We start from the raw sequence: 13,749 nt of genomic DNA, 5'->3' as shown, positions 1-13,749 counted from the left end.
ACTGATTAGTTCTGGGAGTTAACCCCGAAGCTGTGCCTGGCAGATCCTTTACAATAGTATTCAAAATAAGTATTCAAAGCATGCAGACAGTTTCTTAAACCTTTAGGCGTTTCTCAAGAATTAAAGCAAAGTAGAGGTGAAATTTACAAATTTCATTTTTTTTTTGCAGAAATTCATTTTTAATTCATTTTGATTCCGTAACACAGAGTGTTTTACTAGAGAGACGCAACTCAATATTTATTGCCCAGATTCCGTAGTTTTTAGACATATGCCACACGTTGCTAGCGGACTGAAGCACAGGCCTCAGAAGCTAAGGAGCACCGAGAGGATTTTGGGCGTTCTTTTTATGAGATTATATTTTAAGCACCATGTCAGGTTTGAAAAGGTCTTGTGGTGCCAAAACCAAGGAAACACCCAAAAAAAGACCCCATTTTGGAAACTACACCCACAAGGAATTCATCTAGGGGTGTAGTGAGCATTTTGACTCGACAGGTGTTTCATAGATTTTATTAGAATTTGGACGAGAAAATCAAAAAAATTGACATGTTTCAATAACATGTTGTTTTAGCTAAAAGAAAAATCTATTTCCACATGGAATAAAGAAGAAAAAGCCCCCAAGGTTTGTAAAGAAACTTCTCCAGATTATGGAAAAAACCCATATGTGGTCATAATTTGCAGTTTGGGCACATGGCAGGGCTTAGGAGAGAAGGAGCGCCATTTGGCTTTTGGAGCACAGATTTTGCTGGATTGGTTTCTTGGCACCATGTCGCTTTTACATAGCCCCTGTGGGACCAAAACAGTGGAAACTTCCCAAAAGTGACTCCATTTTGGAAAATACATCCATTGAGGAATTAATCTAGGGGTGTAGTGAGCATTTTGACTGGTGTTGACAGGTGTTTCATAGATTATATTAGAATTGGGCAGTGAAAATACAATTACATTTTTTTCCAATAAGATGTAGTTTTAGCTCAACATTTTTAAATTTTCTCAACAAATAAAAGGAGAAAAAGCACCCCAACATTTGTAAAGCACTTTCTCCCGAGTACAGCAACACCCCATATGTGGTCATAAACTGCTGTTTCGGCACATGGTAGGGCTCAGAAATTCCCCAGATGTGACCCCATTTTCAAGACTTTAACCCTCAAGGAATTAAATTAGGGGTGTAGTGCGCATTTTGACCCCACAGGTGTTTTATAAGAATTGGGCCGTGAAAATTAAAATCTACATTTCTCTAATAAGATGTCGTTTTTGCTCAACATTTTTCATTTTTACAAGGACTACAGGCGAAAAGGCACCCCAAAATTTTCTATGCAATTTCTCCTGGGTAAGGCAATACTATATGTGGTTGTAAACTGCTATTGGACACACAACAAGACTCTAAAGGGAAGGAGCGCAATTTGGTTTTTGGAGTGGAGATTAATTTTTGGACACCATGTTGCATTGAGCTAAGGTACCAGTGCAGTGGAAATCTCCGAAAAATGACCCCATTTTGGAAACTACATCCCTCAAAGGATTCATCTAGAGGTATTGTGAGCATTTTGACCCCGCATGTATTTTGCAGAAATTAGTGCACAGTGGATGATGCAGATTGAAAATTCCAGTTTTCCACAGATATGCCATTTCAGTGCCCAATATGTTGTGCCCAGCTTGTACCACTGGAGATACACACCGGTGAGCAGAGCATCAGTTGGCGCTTTGCTCGGGACTCCAGCACTGCTCCCGACATTTGGTCAGTGACTTCAGGGCTTTCCTACAGCTGGAGTTCCTGATGCTCTGCTCGCGGACTCCAGCGATAGGAAACCCCTCAAGTCACTGTCCATATATGGACAGTGACGTCGGCAGCAGTAGTAGAGTCCCCGAGCAGTGCATCAGCTGATGCTCTGCTCAGGAACTGCAGCGATAGGTAAACCCTGAAGCCACTGACCAAATGTCGGGAGCAGTGCTCGAGTCCCAAGCAAAGTGCTAACTAATGCTCTGCTCGGGGACTCCAGCAATAGGCAAGGTGACTGCCCCCTGCAGTCATGCCATTGATAACACGCCAACACGAATAGCACAGGAAGCAAGCCCTAAGTCATGTGGGGCCATGTCGGTGCGTCATCAATATTTGAAAAGCTCCAGGACTTCCGGGAACAATTCAGCGGGTTTGAATGGCACCATTTAGTACCGAATTTTTAATTAAAGTATATTAGTAAGTGACTTATTTTTACATAAAAATACACTACTGTTCAAAAGTTTAGGGTCACTTAGAAATTTCCTTATTTTTGAAAGAAAAGCACAGTTTTTTTCAATGAAGATAACATTAAATTAATCAGAAATACACTCTATACATTGTTAATGTGCTAAATGGCTATTCTAGCTGCAAACGTCTGGTTTTTAATGCAATATCTACATAGGTGTATAGAGGTCCATTTCCAGCAACCATCACTCCAGTGTTCTAATGGTACATTGTGTTTGCTAACTGTGTTAGAAGGATAATAGATGATTAGAAAACACTTGAAAACACTTGTGCTATTATGTTAGCACCGCTGTAAACAGTTTTGCTGTTTAGAGGAGCTATAAAACTGACCTTCCTTTGAGCTAGTTGAGAATCTGGAGCATTACATTTGTGGGTTCGATTAAACTCTCAAAATGGCTAGAAAAAGAGAGCTTTCATGTGAAACTTGACAGTCTATTCTTGTTCTTAGAAATGAAGGCTATTCCATGCGAGTAATTGCCAAGAAACTGAAGATTTCCTGCAACGGTGTGTACTACTCCCTTCAGAGGACAGCACACACAGGCTCTAACCAGAGTAGAAAGAGAAGTGGGAGGCCCGCTGCACAACTGAGCAACAAGACAAGTACATTAGAGTCTCTAGTTTGAGAAATAGACGCCTCACAGGTCCTCAACTGGCAGCTTCATTAAATAGTATCCGCAAAACGCCAGTGTCAATGTCTACAGTGAAAAGGCGACTCCGGGATGCTGGCCTTCAGGGCAAAGAAAAAGCCATATCTGAGACTGGCTAATAAAAGGAAAAGATTAATATGGGCAAAAGCACACAGACATTGGACCGAGGAAGATTGGAAAAAAGTGTTATGGACAGACAAATCGAAGTTTGAGGTGTTTGGATCACACAGAAGAACATTTGTGAGACGCAGAACAACTCAAAAGATGCTGGAAGAGTGCCTGACGCCATATGTCAAGCATGGTGGAGGTAATGTGATGGTCTAGGGTTGCTTTGGTGCTGGTAAAGTGGGAGATTTGTACAAGGTAAAAAGGATTTTGAATAAGGAAAGCTATCACTCCATTTTGCAACGCCTGGGCCATACCCTGTGGACAGCACTTGATTGGAGGCAATTTCATCCTACAACAGGACAATGACCCAAAGCACACCTCCAAATTATGCAAGAACTATTTAGGGAAGAAGCAGGCAGCTGGTATTCTATCTGTAATGGAGTGGCCAGCGCAGTCACCAGATCTCAACCCCATAGAGCTGTTGTGGGAGCAGCTTGACCGTATGGTACGCAAGAAGTGCCCATCAAGCCAATCCAACTTGTGGGAGGGCCTTCTGGAAGCATGGGGTGAAATTTCTCCTGATTACCTAAGCAAATTAACAGCTAGAATGCCAAAGGTCTGCAATGCTGTAATTGCTGCAAATGGAGCATTCTTTGACGAAAGCAAAGTTTGAAGGAGAATATTATTATTTCAAATAAAAATAATTATTTCTAACCTTGTCAATGTCTTGACTATATTTTCTAGTCATTTTGCAACTCATTTGATAAATATAAGTGTGAGTTTTCATGGAAAACACAAAATTGTCTGGGTGACCCCAAATTTTTGACCAGTAGTGTATGAATGCAAAGCAATTTTTTAAATTTTTGGTCCTCAGATAACCCCTTTAAGGAGTGATGTGACATTGCTGTACTGAAGAGTGGCTAACACTGCACTGTGCTGTTCCCACTGTTTACTCTGTTGTTGCAGGCAGGCAGTTGCCAGGCGGTTGGTAACATGGGGACCAGGAAATTACCGCCCTCATGTGTCATGTTACTTATAAAAGTAGGGGCTAGGCTAAGAAACCCCATATATCTCCAGGCAGTTGACGGTCGGCAAGTGCCCTCATGTGAGAGGGAAGAGCCTGTGAGTTCATTAAAAGGGGCGGGCTTCCCTCCAGTTGTTGTTGAGTTTGAGTGTTGCAGAGACTGCTGTCGAGGTGAAACATAAGCTGTACTGGGCCGGGACTGCAAGAAGCGTTCTGCGTGTTTTCCAAAGCAAAGGGAACTGACAGAGAGTCTAAGGCTGCAAGTGGTGCAGTGACCGGAATACAGAGAGTGGGATATGCAGACAAAACAGAAGCAGAGAAAGAAGGAAGATCTAGTAGGTACAAGCCATATATCAGGACCGCAACCACCAGCCTGATTGAATCCAGGAACTATAGTAAGTGTGAACCTCTTAGTGAAAACCATCAAATGTTTTTACCCTGTGACTGTGTACATTAACAACTTGTAATGATCGTGGTTGCAGACCGCCACCTCCCCTTATCTGCTGACGGCCGCGACCGCAGTCCTACCTCCTCTGGCCGACGTCTCTTTCCCAAAAAACTTCAGCACATTCGGACGCTCTGTCCTGCATTGTCCGCGAATAATTAATTATATCCCAGATCATCCTGGACTATAAAAAGGGCCCTGCCCTTTCACTCCTTGCCTGAGCGTTGTTGTAGCCCATGTTCGTATTGCAAATGGTCCCTTAGTGTTAGCCTGCTCCCAGTGTTCCCGTGCCCTGCTACCTGTATCCCGTGCTGTGTTTTATTCCTGATCCTTTCTAGTGTTGGAGTCGTGTTGTGCCGCCTGCTGTTATACACCATGTCTAGTGACATCTCCCACTCCTGGTATCATCCACCACGTCGGGCGCTACCTGCCACACCTGCTGTTATACACCATGTCTGGTGTCATCTGCCATTCCTGGTATCATCCGCCATGGCTGGTGCTACCTGCACGTCTAGCCCCATCTGTGCCAAAGCCTCTGCCCAGTGGCGGATCCTCATGTGGGCGGTTCGGGCGGCCGCCCGGGGCCCGAGGCTCCCAGGTGGCCCATAGCTGCCCAAACCGCACATCAGTTAAAAAATAACTATCCGGCAGCTGGCTGCCGCATTGTTTCGGTCATCGGCCCTACCTGCTGATGAAGGGGGGCATGTGCACTCAATTGCGGTCAGGGAACAGGGAGCTGGCGGCCCAGCAAATCAGCTGTTGAGAGCGGACTGTCAGAGAGAGTGATGGGCAGGTGCTGGAGTCTATCTCTCTGACAGTCAGCTCCTCTGTGCTGCTGTGCACTGTCCCGCCTGTCTAAACCTCCAGCAGCTGCTTGATAACGGCAAGACTGCAAGTAGGAGGTGAAGGACCTGTAGTGATATCACAGTCACACGATCAAGGTCCTGGAGGCAGCACCCGAGCACAAGCACCGCAGAGGAAGAGGCTGTGGTAAGTTTGTGTGTGTATAGTGAACATAGTGTAAGTGTATACAGTGTGTGCTGTGTATAACGTCAGTCTATACAGTGTGTGCTGTGTATGTCAGTCTATATAGTGTGTGCTGTGTATTATGTCAGTGTATACAGTGTGTGCTGTGTATAATGTCAGTCTATATAGTGTGTGCTGTGTATAATGTCAGTCTATATAGTGTGTCCTGTGCGTATAATGTCAGTCTATACAGTGTGTGTGTGCTGTGTATATAATGTCAGTCTATACAGTGTGTGCTGTGTGTATAATGTAAGTCTATATAGTGTGTGCTGTGTATAATGTAAGTCTATACAGTGTGTGCTGTGTATAATGTCAGTCTATACAGTGTGTGCTGTGTATAATGTCAGTCTATATAGTGTGTGTGCTCTGTATTATGTCAGTCTATATTGTGTGTGCTGTGTATAATGTCAGTAAATACAGTGTGTGCTGTGTATAATGTCAGTCTGTATAGTGTGTGCTGTGTATAATGTCAGTCTATATAGTGTGTGCTGTGTATAATGTCAGTCTATATAGTGTGTGCTGTGTATAATGTCAGTCTATATAGTGTGTGCTGTGCATAATGTCAGTCTATATAGTGTGTGCTGTGCATAATGTCAGTATATATAGTGTGTGCTGTGCATATAATGTCAGTCTATACAGTGTGTGCTGTGTATAATGTCAGTCTATACAGTGTGTGCTGTGCATAATGTCTGTATATATAGTGTGTGCTGTGTATAATGTCATATATATAGTGTGTGCTGTGTGTATAGAGTTTAAAGTGTGTGTAATGTAAGTCTATATAGTGTGTGGGTGTGTGTATGTAGTGTGTGCTTTGAATATATAGTGTGTGGTGTTAGTGTGAATTATATATAGGGTGTTTAGTTTCCTAATTTTTGTGTGTGAAATTGTTTCCCACTCATAGAGCCCTCAGATGCTCAGAACCCCCCCCCCCCCTTGCCGTATAATCTCCCCTATAGAGCCCTCAGTAGTTATTATACTGCAAGGGGGAGGGTGTCTGACTGCTTAAAGGGTAACTAAGCTTTTTTTTTTTTTAAATTGACATGTCATAGTGACATGTCAAAAGTTCTGATCGGTGGGGCATTTTTCTCTGATAAGATGTATTACAAAGTTTCTTATATACACTTGTACTAATAATTTATGCAAAATTTGTTGAAACGTTACTTACCACTTAAGAAAGTATATACAGTGATTCCTATTTGATTTCAATTAGGAATCTTAAAGAGGTTATTATAATTTAAACAATAGTAATCATTACAATACTTCCTATGACCAAAGGATTAAGTTTATACAACATAACTGTCATATTACATTCCTTGGAACGATAACGCGTCCTTCATAAATATGAATGCCATTTCTAGCTTAGTTCATTTAGCAATATATTGCAAGCTATATAATAAGCATATAATTTTAGTTTCTTGACCTTTCTTTTTTACCTGCTATCTGCATGCGTGGGTTTTTGGTAGCCACCACAAGGCTGGCAACCTCTTGTTACAACCACAATAAGGGCATGTTGACATGGGCTAACAAAAAAACGGCTGAAAATATGGAGCTGGTTTCAATGGAAAGTGATTTTTGCTGCGTTTTACGGAAGTTTTTGGAGCTTTTTTTCTATTGAGTCAATGAAAAACGGCTCCAAAAACGACTCAAGAAGTGACATGCACTTCTCTTTACGAGGTGTTTTTTTAAGCGGCTGTTTTTAAAAACGGGCATGTGAAAGACGCCTCGTGGAAACGGAACACCGTTTTCCCCATTGAAATCAATGGGAAGATGCTTGTAGGCGTTCAGGCCCCGCATTTTTTGGGACGTTTACGGCCCGAAAAACAGCTGAAAATAGCATGTGTGAACATACCCTAACAGGCACAAATAAAGATTTTCAGTGACTAATGCATTGATAGCCTATCTGTAGAATAAAGGGGCCGAGCTGCAGTGCCAGGATCAACATTGAAGGGGCCGCAGTGTCTAAAGATGGACTGTCAATGTTTCAGTCATGGAAAACCTATTTTAAAAAAATCACGGTTATATCTTATTTTTCTTACAGGGACTTGCAAAAGTTCCCTCTTTTTTTAAAAAACAATTGGCAACACTGAGCCCTCCCTCTAAGTAGCTTATTGTTAACAGAAATGCAGTTTAATTGCGGCTTATACTGCATATAACTATATTATAGTTTTTATCTATTGTAGAATATTCTTTACCTATCTGTCTGCTCTGTTTTGTATTGCTCTTGTTCAAATGTTTTTCCTTAGTTGTAGCCAGGGACAGACTAAGCAAAAGTTTGTGGTGCCAACAGCTGTGTAAGCCTATATGTTTCCCTACCAACCGATGCAGACAGTAGGGCCCAGCGGCAGACCCGTGCCTAAAATAGCAGTGGGATGGATTACTTTAAACTCCACTGATGGCTTTTAATGCCCATAGCTCAATAGTCTGAGCTTTCACATGAAATGATCTAAGTTTGCCACATGACAAAATATCACAAGTCCTTACCTGGGGGGAAAAGTATGGTTCACCTCGGCCATATGTACCATGCACAGAAGAAGATTGTAAACTTATCTATAGCTGTGAAGCGTAAATTTAATGTATAACATTTTGGTACTATTTTAGCAAATTATAAGAAAATAATGACTAGTTAAGTTACAACAAAAAAAAGACAGTGCGTTATAATTCATATACATACATGGCTTTATGTTTGTAAAGCGATTTTTTGACCTGTTCCATGGCAGATCAGCATCTGATACTGCAAGATCTTCAAGAAACTTTGGGAGCTCCTGCAAAAAACATGTATAGTTATAATAACATATTTGAAAAGTATTAAATGTGTTGTTTTATTACTTGTTACCATATCTGTGTTAAATACAAGAACCTTTTTTTTTTTTACTATTTACTTATTGATCAAACAAAGCAATTATCCTGGCTGAACAGCGGTGCTGCGGTGGCTGGGGCCGCCATGCGGTGCTGCAGCCGATAGAGTAGGGACCCACTTTAAAGAGGTTGCCGTGAAGTGGCAAGTGGGCTTATACAGTTTGATCAAAATGTTTACAAAGAACCTCATTTTCATGTTTCTAAATTATGCCTAGCAGCTCAGATCAAAGTATATCTTGTGGATTGTGCGGTCCATGTCTAGTTTCTCACAATGTTGAAACCCCAAAAAAGCATTGCATATAAAGAATTTAAATGAAATATTAATGTAGAAAACCATGTATTTATTAGACCTAATAGGGGAGATCTATCAGTCTCAGAAGTTCTCTGAAATAATTGTATTGAAAAAAATTGCATTCAACACAACTTTTTCCATCACAAGTGACATTCTATGCTATATGTATTCAATGATCCATACCATTGTGTATCAGTTTGGACCGCAACTATTGTTCTGTTGCACTAAAAGGCAATTATGCATATGAAATTCTCTAGTTTAACACCATAACTCAAATTGACATACTTGTACATCATTGATTGTCTTTACTTAAGGCAAAATAACATACATGTATAACTCCGACCATTTAACCATCTAGATGCCACGATCAATAGTGACCACAGCATCTAAAGTGCTGGGAGGGGGCTAGCTCTACGAGTTCATTAGTACACATTCATGCAACTATGGGGAGGCTGGTGGCTTGCTTATTTTTTCCATTCCCCCATCCCCCAAAAAATTATAGAAGTTAATTCACAATCTATATGTACCCCAAAATGGTTCTTCTTAAATATATGACACGTCCTGCAATAAACAAGCCCACACCGACATCGACAGAAAAATAAAAAAGGTATGGTCCTTGGAAAGCGGAAACATTATTTATGCTGCATGGTGAACGGGGTAAATTTAATATGCAAAAAACTATTTCAGAATTGATGTTTTTTTCCATTCCATCCAAAAAAAGTTAATAAAAGTTAATCAAAAAGTTATATGTACTCGAAAAAGGTGCCATTGAAATCTACAGGTCATCCCGCAAAAAAAACAAACCCTGATTTAGCTGCATCGATGGCAAACATTAAAATGTTATGGCTCTCGGAATACAACGATGCAAAAACAAAAAAATTCCTGCAGTCTCTCATGCCATAATAGGCCTTTAAGGGTTAAAATGATTCCTTGTACTGATACAGGTGACATGTTTCCCCTTTAGGGTATATTCAGATATATTGTGTTTTCTGGGTTTTGGCCGTTGCAGCAGTTTGACGCAGGGGCCACATGTTATGTTGAAATACACTGGATTTTAAAATCCTGTTTGCACAGTGTCACAGGCATTGGCCATTTCTTACAAACGCAACATGCCTATTGATATCAACTGGAATATATGCTGTATTGAAATTTGCATATAAAACTAGGATCATTTTCCATAAAACTAGTTCTTTGAAATAGTTCCTAGAACTTGCAACTTTTAGGCTGGGTTCACACAACCTATTTTCAGGCGTAAACGAGGCGTATTATGCCTCGATTTACGCCTGAAAATACGGCTCCAATACGTCGGCAAACATCTGCCCATTCATTTGAATGGGTTTGCCGACGTACTGTGCAGAGAAGCTGTCATTTACGCGTCGTCGTTTGACAGCTGTCAAACGACGACGCGTAAAAATACAGCCTCGTCAAAAAAAGTGCAGGACACTTCTTTGCAACGTAATTTGAGCCGTTCTTCATTGAACTCAATGAAGCACAGCTCAAAATTTACGGCTGTCAGAGAAGCCTCGCAAAATGCGAGGAGGAGCATTTACGTCTGAAACGAGGCAGCTGTTTTCTCCTGAAAACAGTCTGTCTTTTCAGACGTAAATGCCTGCTATCGTGTGCACATACGCTTATAACATAACATCCAACAGAGAGTCAAAACGTCAGCTTGTATTTATATGCGGTTTTTATAGTGCGGTAGTGGCGCACCATTCAGACACCTGTTAATGTACCCCTAAAAACAAAATAAAGGCCTAAAACAAAAACGTGCAGCGACTATTTGGTAAACCTTTATCAAGTTTTTTTCACTCAAAATATAAATATACTTTATTTCTATCCATAGAATTTTTTTGTTTCCAGGCTCAGTCGATTTATTCTGTGGGACAATGTAGCATGTAGAACCCAAATCAGTGTAACATTACTGTCTAAACAATTACCCGGGTAATTGGGTATTGATTATCAAGGCTGCAGTTTTTCTTGGTCTCACATGCTTAAAATGGACATGAAATGTGACACATGACAATTACTGGAGAGCTTGTGATGTTGTGACAACTGTTTGGAACATACCGAAAATTCTTCTTGAAATTTTAGGTTGTTATTGGCACACAACTCTTCAATGTGCTGCAGAAAAGCTTTCTTGCTCACAGGCCTAAGGAGAAGGTACAAGATTAAATTACACATACAGTATGGTAAGTCTCTGCAAAGATTTGATAAATTTATAAAATTACTAATAATAATAATAAAAAAAAAATCAAGACCTAATTCGCTCTTACATAGTTCATTGGAAACCACTCTATTATGTTAATCTGGACACTTCACACGTTTGTTCAGCAGTGATTTTCTCACAATGACAAGGTTTTTCAGTCTGTTCAAACTAAAACACACACATGCAAGTTTCACCCTAGAGACAAAGCATTTCTCCAGTTTCCATGCAATTAGTCATGCTTTTATGATTTATTTGTAGGTTGTCCTTGTAAATGCATGAAAAACCACCATACATTAACTTTCATCACACTATTAAATCTACAGGCTCAGGACGAAAAAAAAACACAGCATAGCTTTGGTCAACTTACTTGAGTGATTTCCTATAACTAAGTAACCTGCAACAGAGATTATATTAAAATATGTGCAAACAGATTTGCAGTACACTTGGTTGACATAAAGGTTTTTTCATTATTCAAAAATAAATTGCATTATATAAAGGTTAAACACACAAAAACTGCATGCCACACTGATTCTATATTTCCAACCATTTAAAAATACTATAAAAATATAGGTAGGTTGGAATTGCAGGAATTAAAAAAAATGGTTTCTAAAATGGGGACAAAAACTTGCAGTAGTGTTCACGTAAACATCACAAAAACAGCTGAATATATAGCTCAGCATGATCTTGTTGTAATGCGAGTAATTGCTGCATTTTAAGCATCGTTTTACTTACTCTGCTTACACTAGCTCAAATGTTCTATTTCGGCAGGAGACATAATGAATATGATGGATCTGTTATTATCTGTTTTGAAACTGATCCTAAGGCTGGGTTCACACGAGCATGTTCGGTCTGTAAAGGACGGAACGTATTTCGGCCGCAAGTTCTGGACCGAACACACTGCAGGGAGCCGGGCTCCTAGCATAACAGTTATGTACGATGCTAGGAGTCCCTGCCTCTCCGCGGAACTACTGTCCCGTACTGAAAACATGATTACAGTATGGGACAGTTGTCCCGCAGATAAGCAGGGACTCCTTGCGTCGTACATAACTATGATGCTAGGAGCCCGGCTCCCTGCAGTGTGTTCAACCGGGACTTGCAGCCGAAATACGTTACGTCTTTCACGGACCGAACATGCTCGTATGAATCCAGCCTAATGGATCCTGACAGATCCCATTGACTTACTGGAAGAAGGTGGCTTTATAGTCTGACTAAGCACAACTGATAGTTGGACATTTTCACTGCTTTTTTTTATTTAAATAAAATTCTGGTAAACAATGCTGGGTACAAACACAGCATTAAAGTTTTCTTAGTGAAAAACAAAAACTTCACAGTGCTCTTATATCCTCAGGTGCAGTGATTTTGTGGAGCCTTTTGCTTTTAAACTCAGCCGTATGTGCTGCAGATCTCTCCTTCTTCCTAATTTGCTAACTGGAAGTTATCTCCCATGTTACAGATATGGTGGAGATGCAACCCGGTCACAGCCACTGTTTCCACAAGTCTACTAGCTCACATTACATTTTCCACTTATTCCGTCAATCCTCACCATCCTACACACAGCTTGAACCAGTGCCGAGCCTGCAGGAGTTTATTGATGAGCAAGTTCCCTCTACAAGTACACAAACAGCTTGTAATTACCTGTTTGCATAAGATATGCATAAGATATTCAAGTTATTTTATCTCTCTCAGCAGGATGGAAGTAAAGAGCTACACTAATTCAAATCTCCTCCTGCTCTTCCCCATAATGAAATGAATAGTGCATCCTGCAAGTGAATTGAGCTACCAAACAAAGTAGAGCACTATTTAAAAAAATAAAGAAAAAAATCTAGATTAAAAACATAGAAAAATAAATGTTTAAGTGGATCACAGAAGGCACACTTCACTTTTTAGAGATAAAAAAATGTTTCTTATATGTTTCTTCAAATGCTGGCATATAGTGTCTGCTTAGCAACACCCTTGCTTTAAAAAATGTTGGGGTTGTCAGTATCTGAGATGAAAAATGTATTAATGTTAGTAAAAATGGCACACAAACTGTTATCCATATTTTAATATATATTTTTTGGCATGAAATTGAAGTCAGGAGATTGCTAAATACATAGCATAAGAGCTATAACTTGAATCTTCTAACTACTTATGTTGGAAGATTCAAGTCGATACCAGATTTCTTTTGACTCCTATATCGGTTGCGGGAACTTGTGGGTCACAACGCAGCCACTTTCCCTTTTATTACTTTGGCTGTGCAACCTCTGTCACAGCCAAAGTCGCTATGTGACACTAGCTTTTAGCTGAAAATTTATAACATTTAACAACCTACAAAATACAGGGATTGCACACCTTGAAAAGTTAGTGCACCCCCAAACTCAACATATTTCCTGAAATCAGACAACCTGTCAATTGCAGTTGTCTTGACGTGCTGTTGCAGCCACGTCCACCTTTATGTAACATTTTAACATACAGGAATATATATATTTTTAAATGTATTAAAACATACATTTGCTCCTAAAACTCACATGCAGAGGGTTATGCACAAAAACACTGTAAAAATAATAGATCAAGGTGTGCAATGATCATATTGTAAAGGATCTGCCAGACACAGCTTCTGTGTCGACGCCCGTGGTTAGTCAGTCTGCACCTGCTCCTAAGTCTGATCGAGTGACACCTCCTTCTACCAATCAGGCTGGGAGGCTGAGGAGTGGGAGAGCCTATCACAGCCTGGCCCGCCCTCTGTCTATTTATACCTTCACTTCCTGCTCCTCCTTTGCCTGTGATTCTCCTGTTTCCTGGCTCTGCTGCTGCTGCTTGAACTATTTGTCCCTGCTTCATATTGACCCTGGCTTACTGACTACTTTCCTGCTCTGCGTTTGGTACCTCGTACACTCCTGGTTTGACTCGGCTCGTTCACTACTCTCCTG

General features: G+C 40.5%; 1 protein-coding gene across 1 annotated transcript in view; it reads right to left on the bottom strand.

Annotated features, from left to right (window-relative positions):
• The window catches only part of PTPRQ (protein tyrosine phosphatase receptor type Q), a 271,650-nt gene that overhangs the window by 23,355 nt on the left and 234,546 nt on the right, over positions 1-13,749 (bottom strand). The window contains exons 36-38 of the mRNA XM_075859391.1: positions 11,208-11,234; positions 10,702-10,783; positions 8,158-8,248 (exon numbers count right to left, since the gene is read on the bottom strand). Of these exons, the coding sequence (XP_075715506.1) occupies positions 8,158-8,248; positions 10,702-10,783; positions 11,208-11,234 (200 nt within the window). The remainder of the gene's footprint in view (positions 1-8,157; positions 8,249-10,701; positions 10,784-11,207; positions 11,235-13,749) is intronic.

Source organism: Rhinoderma darwinii, chromosome 3 (genome assembly GCF_050947455.1).
Source record: "Rhinoderma darwinii isolate aRhiDar2 chromosome 3, aRhiDar2.hap1, whole genome shotgun sequence".
In the NCBI taxonomy this organism is placed as follows: Eukaryota; Metazoa; Chordata; class Amphibia; order Anura; family Rhinodermatidae; genus Rhinoderma; species Rhinoderma darwinii.
The sequence above is the reverse complement of the archived record's forward strand: the minus strand, read 5'-3'. Positions and strand labels throughout refer to the sequence as shown.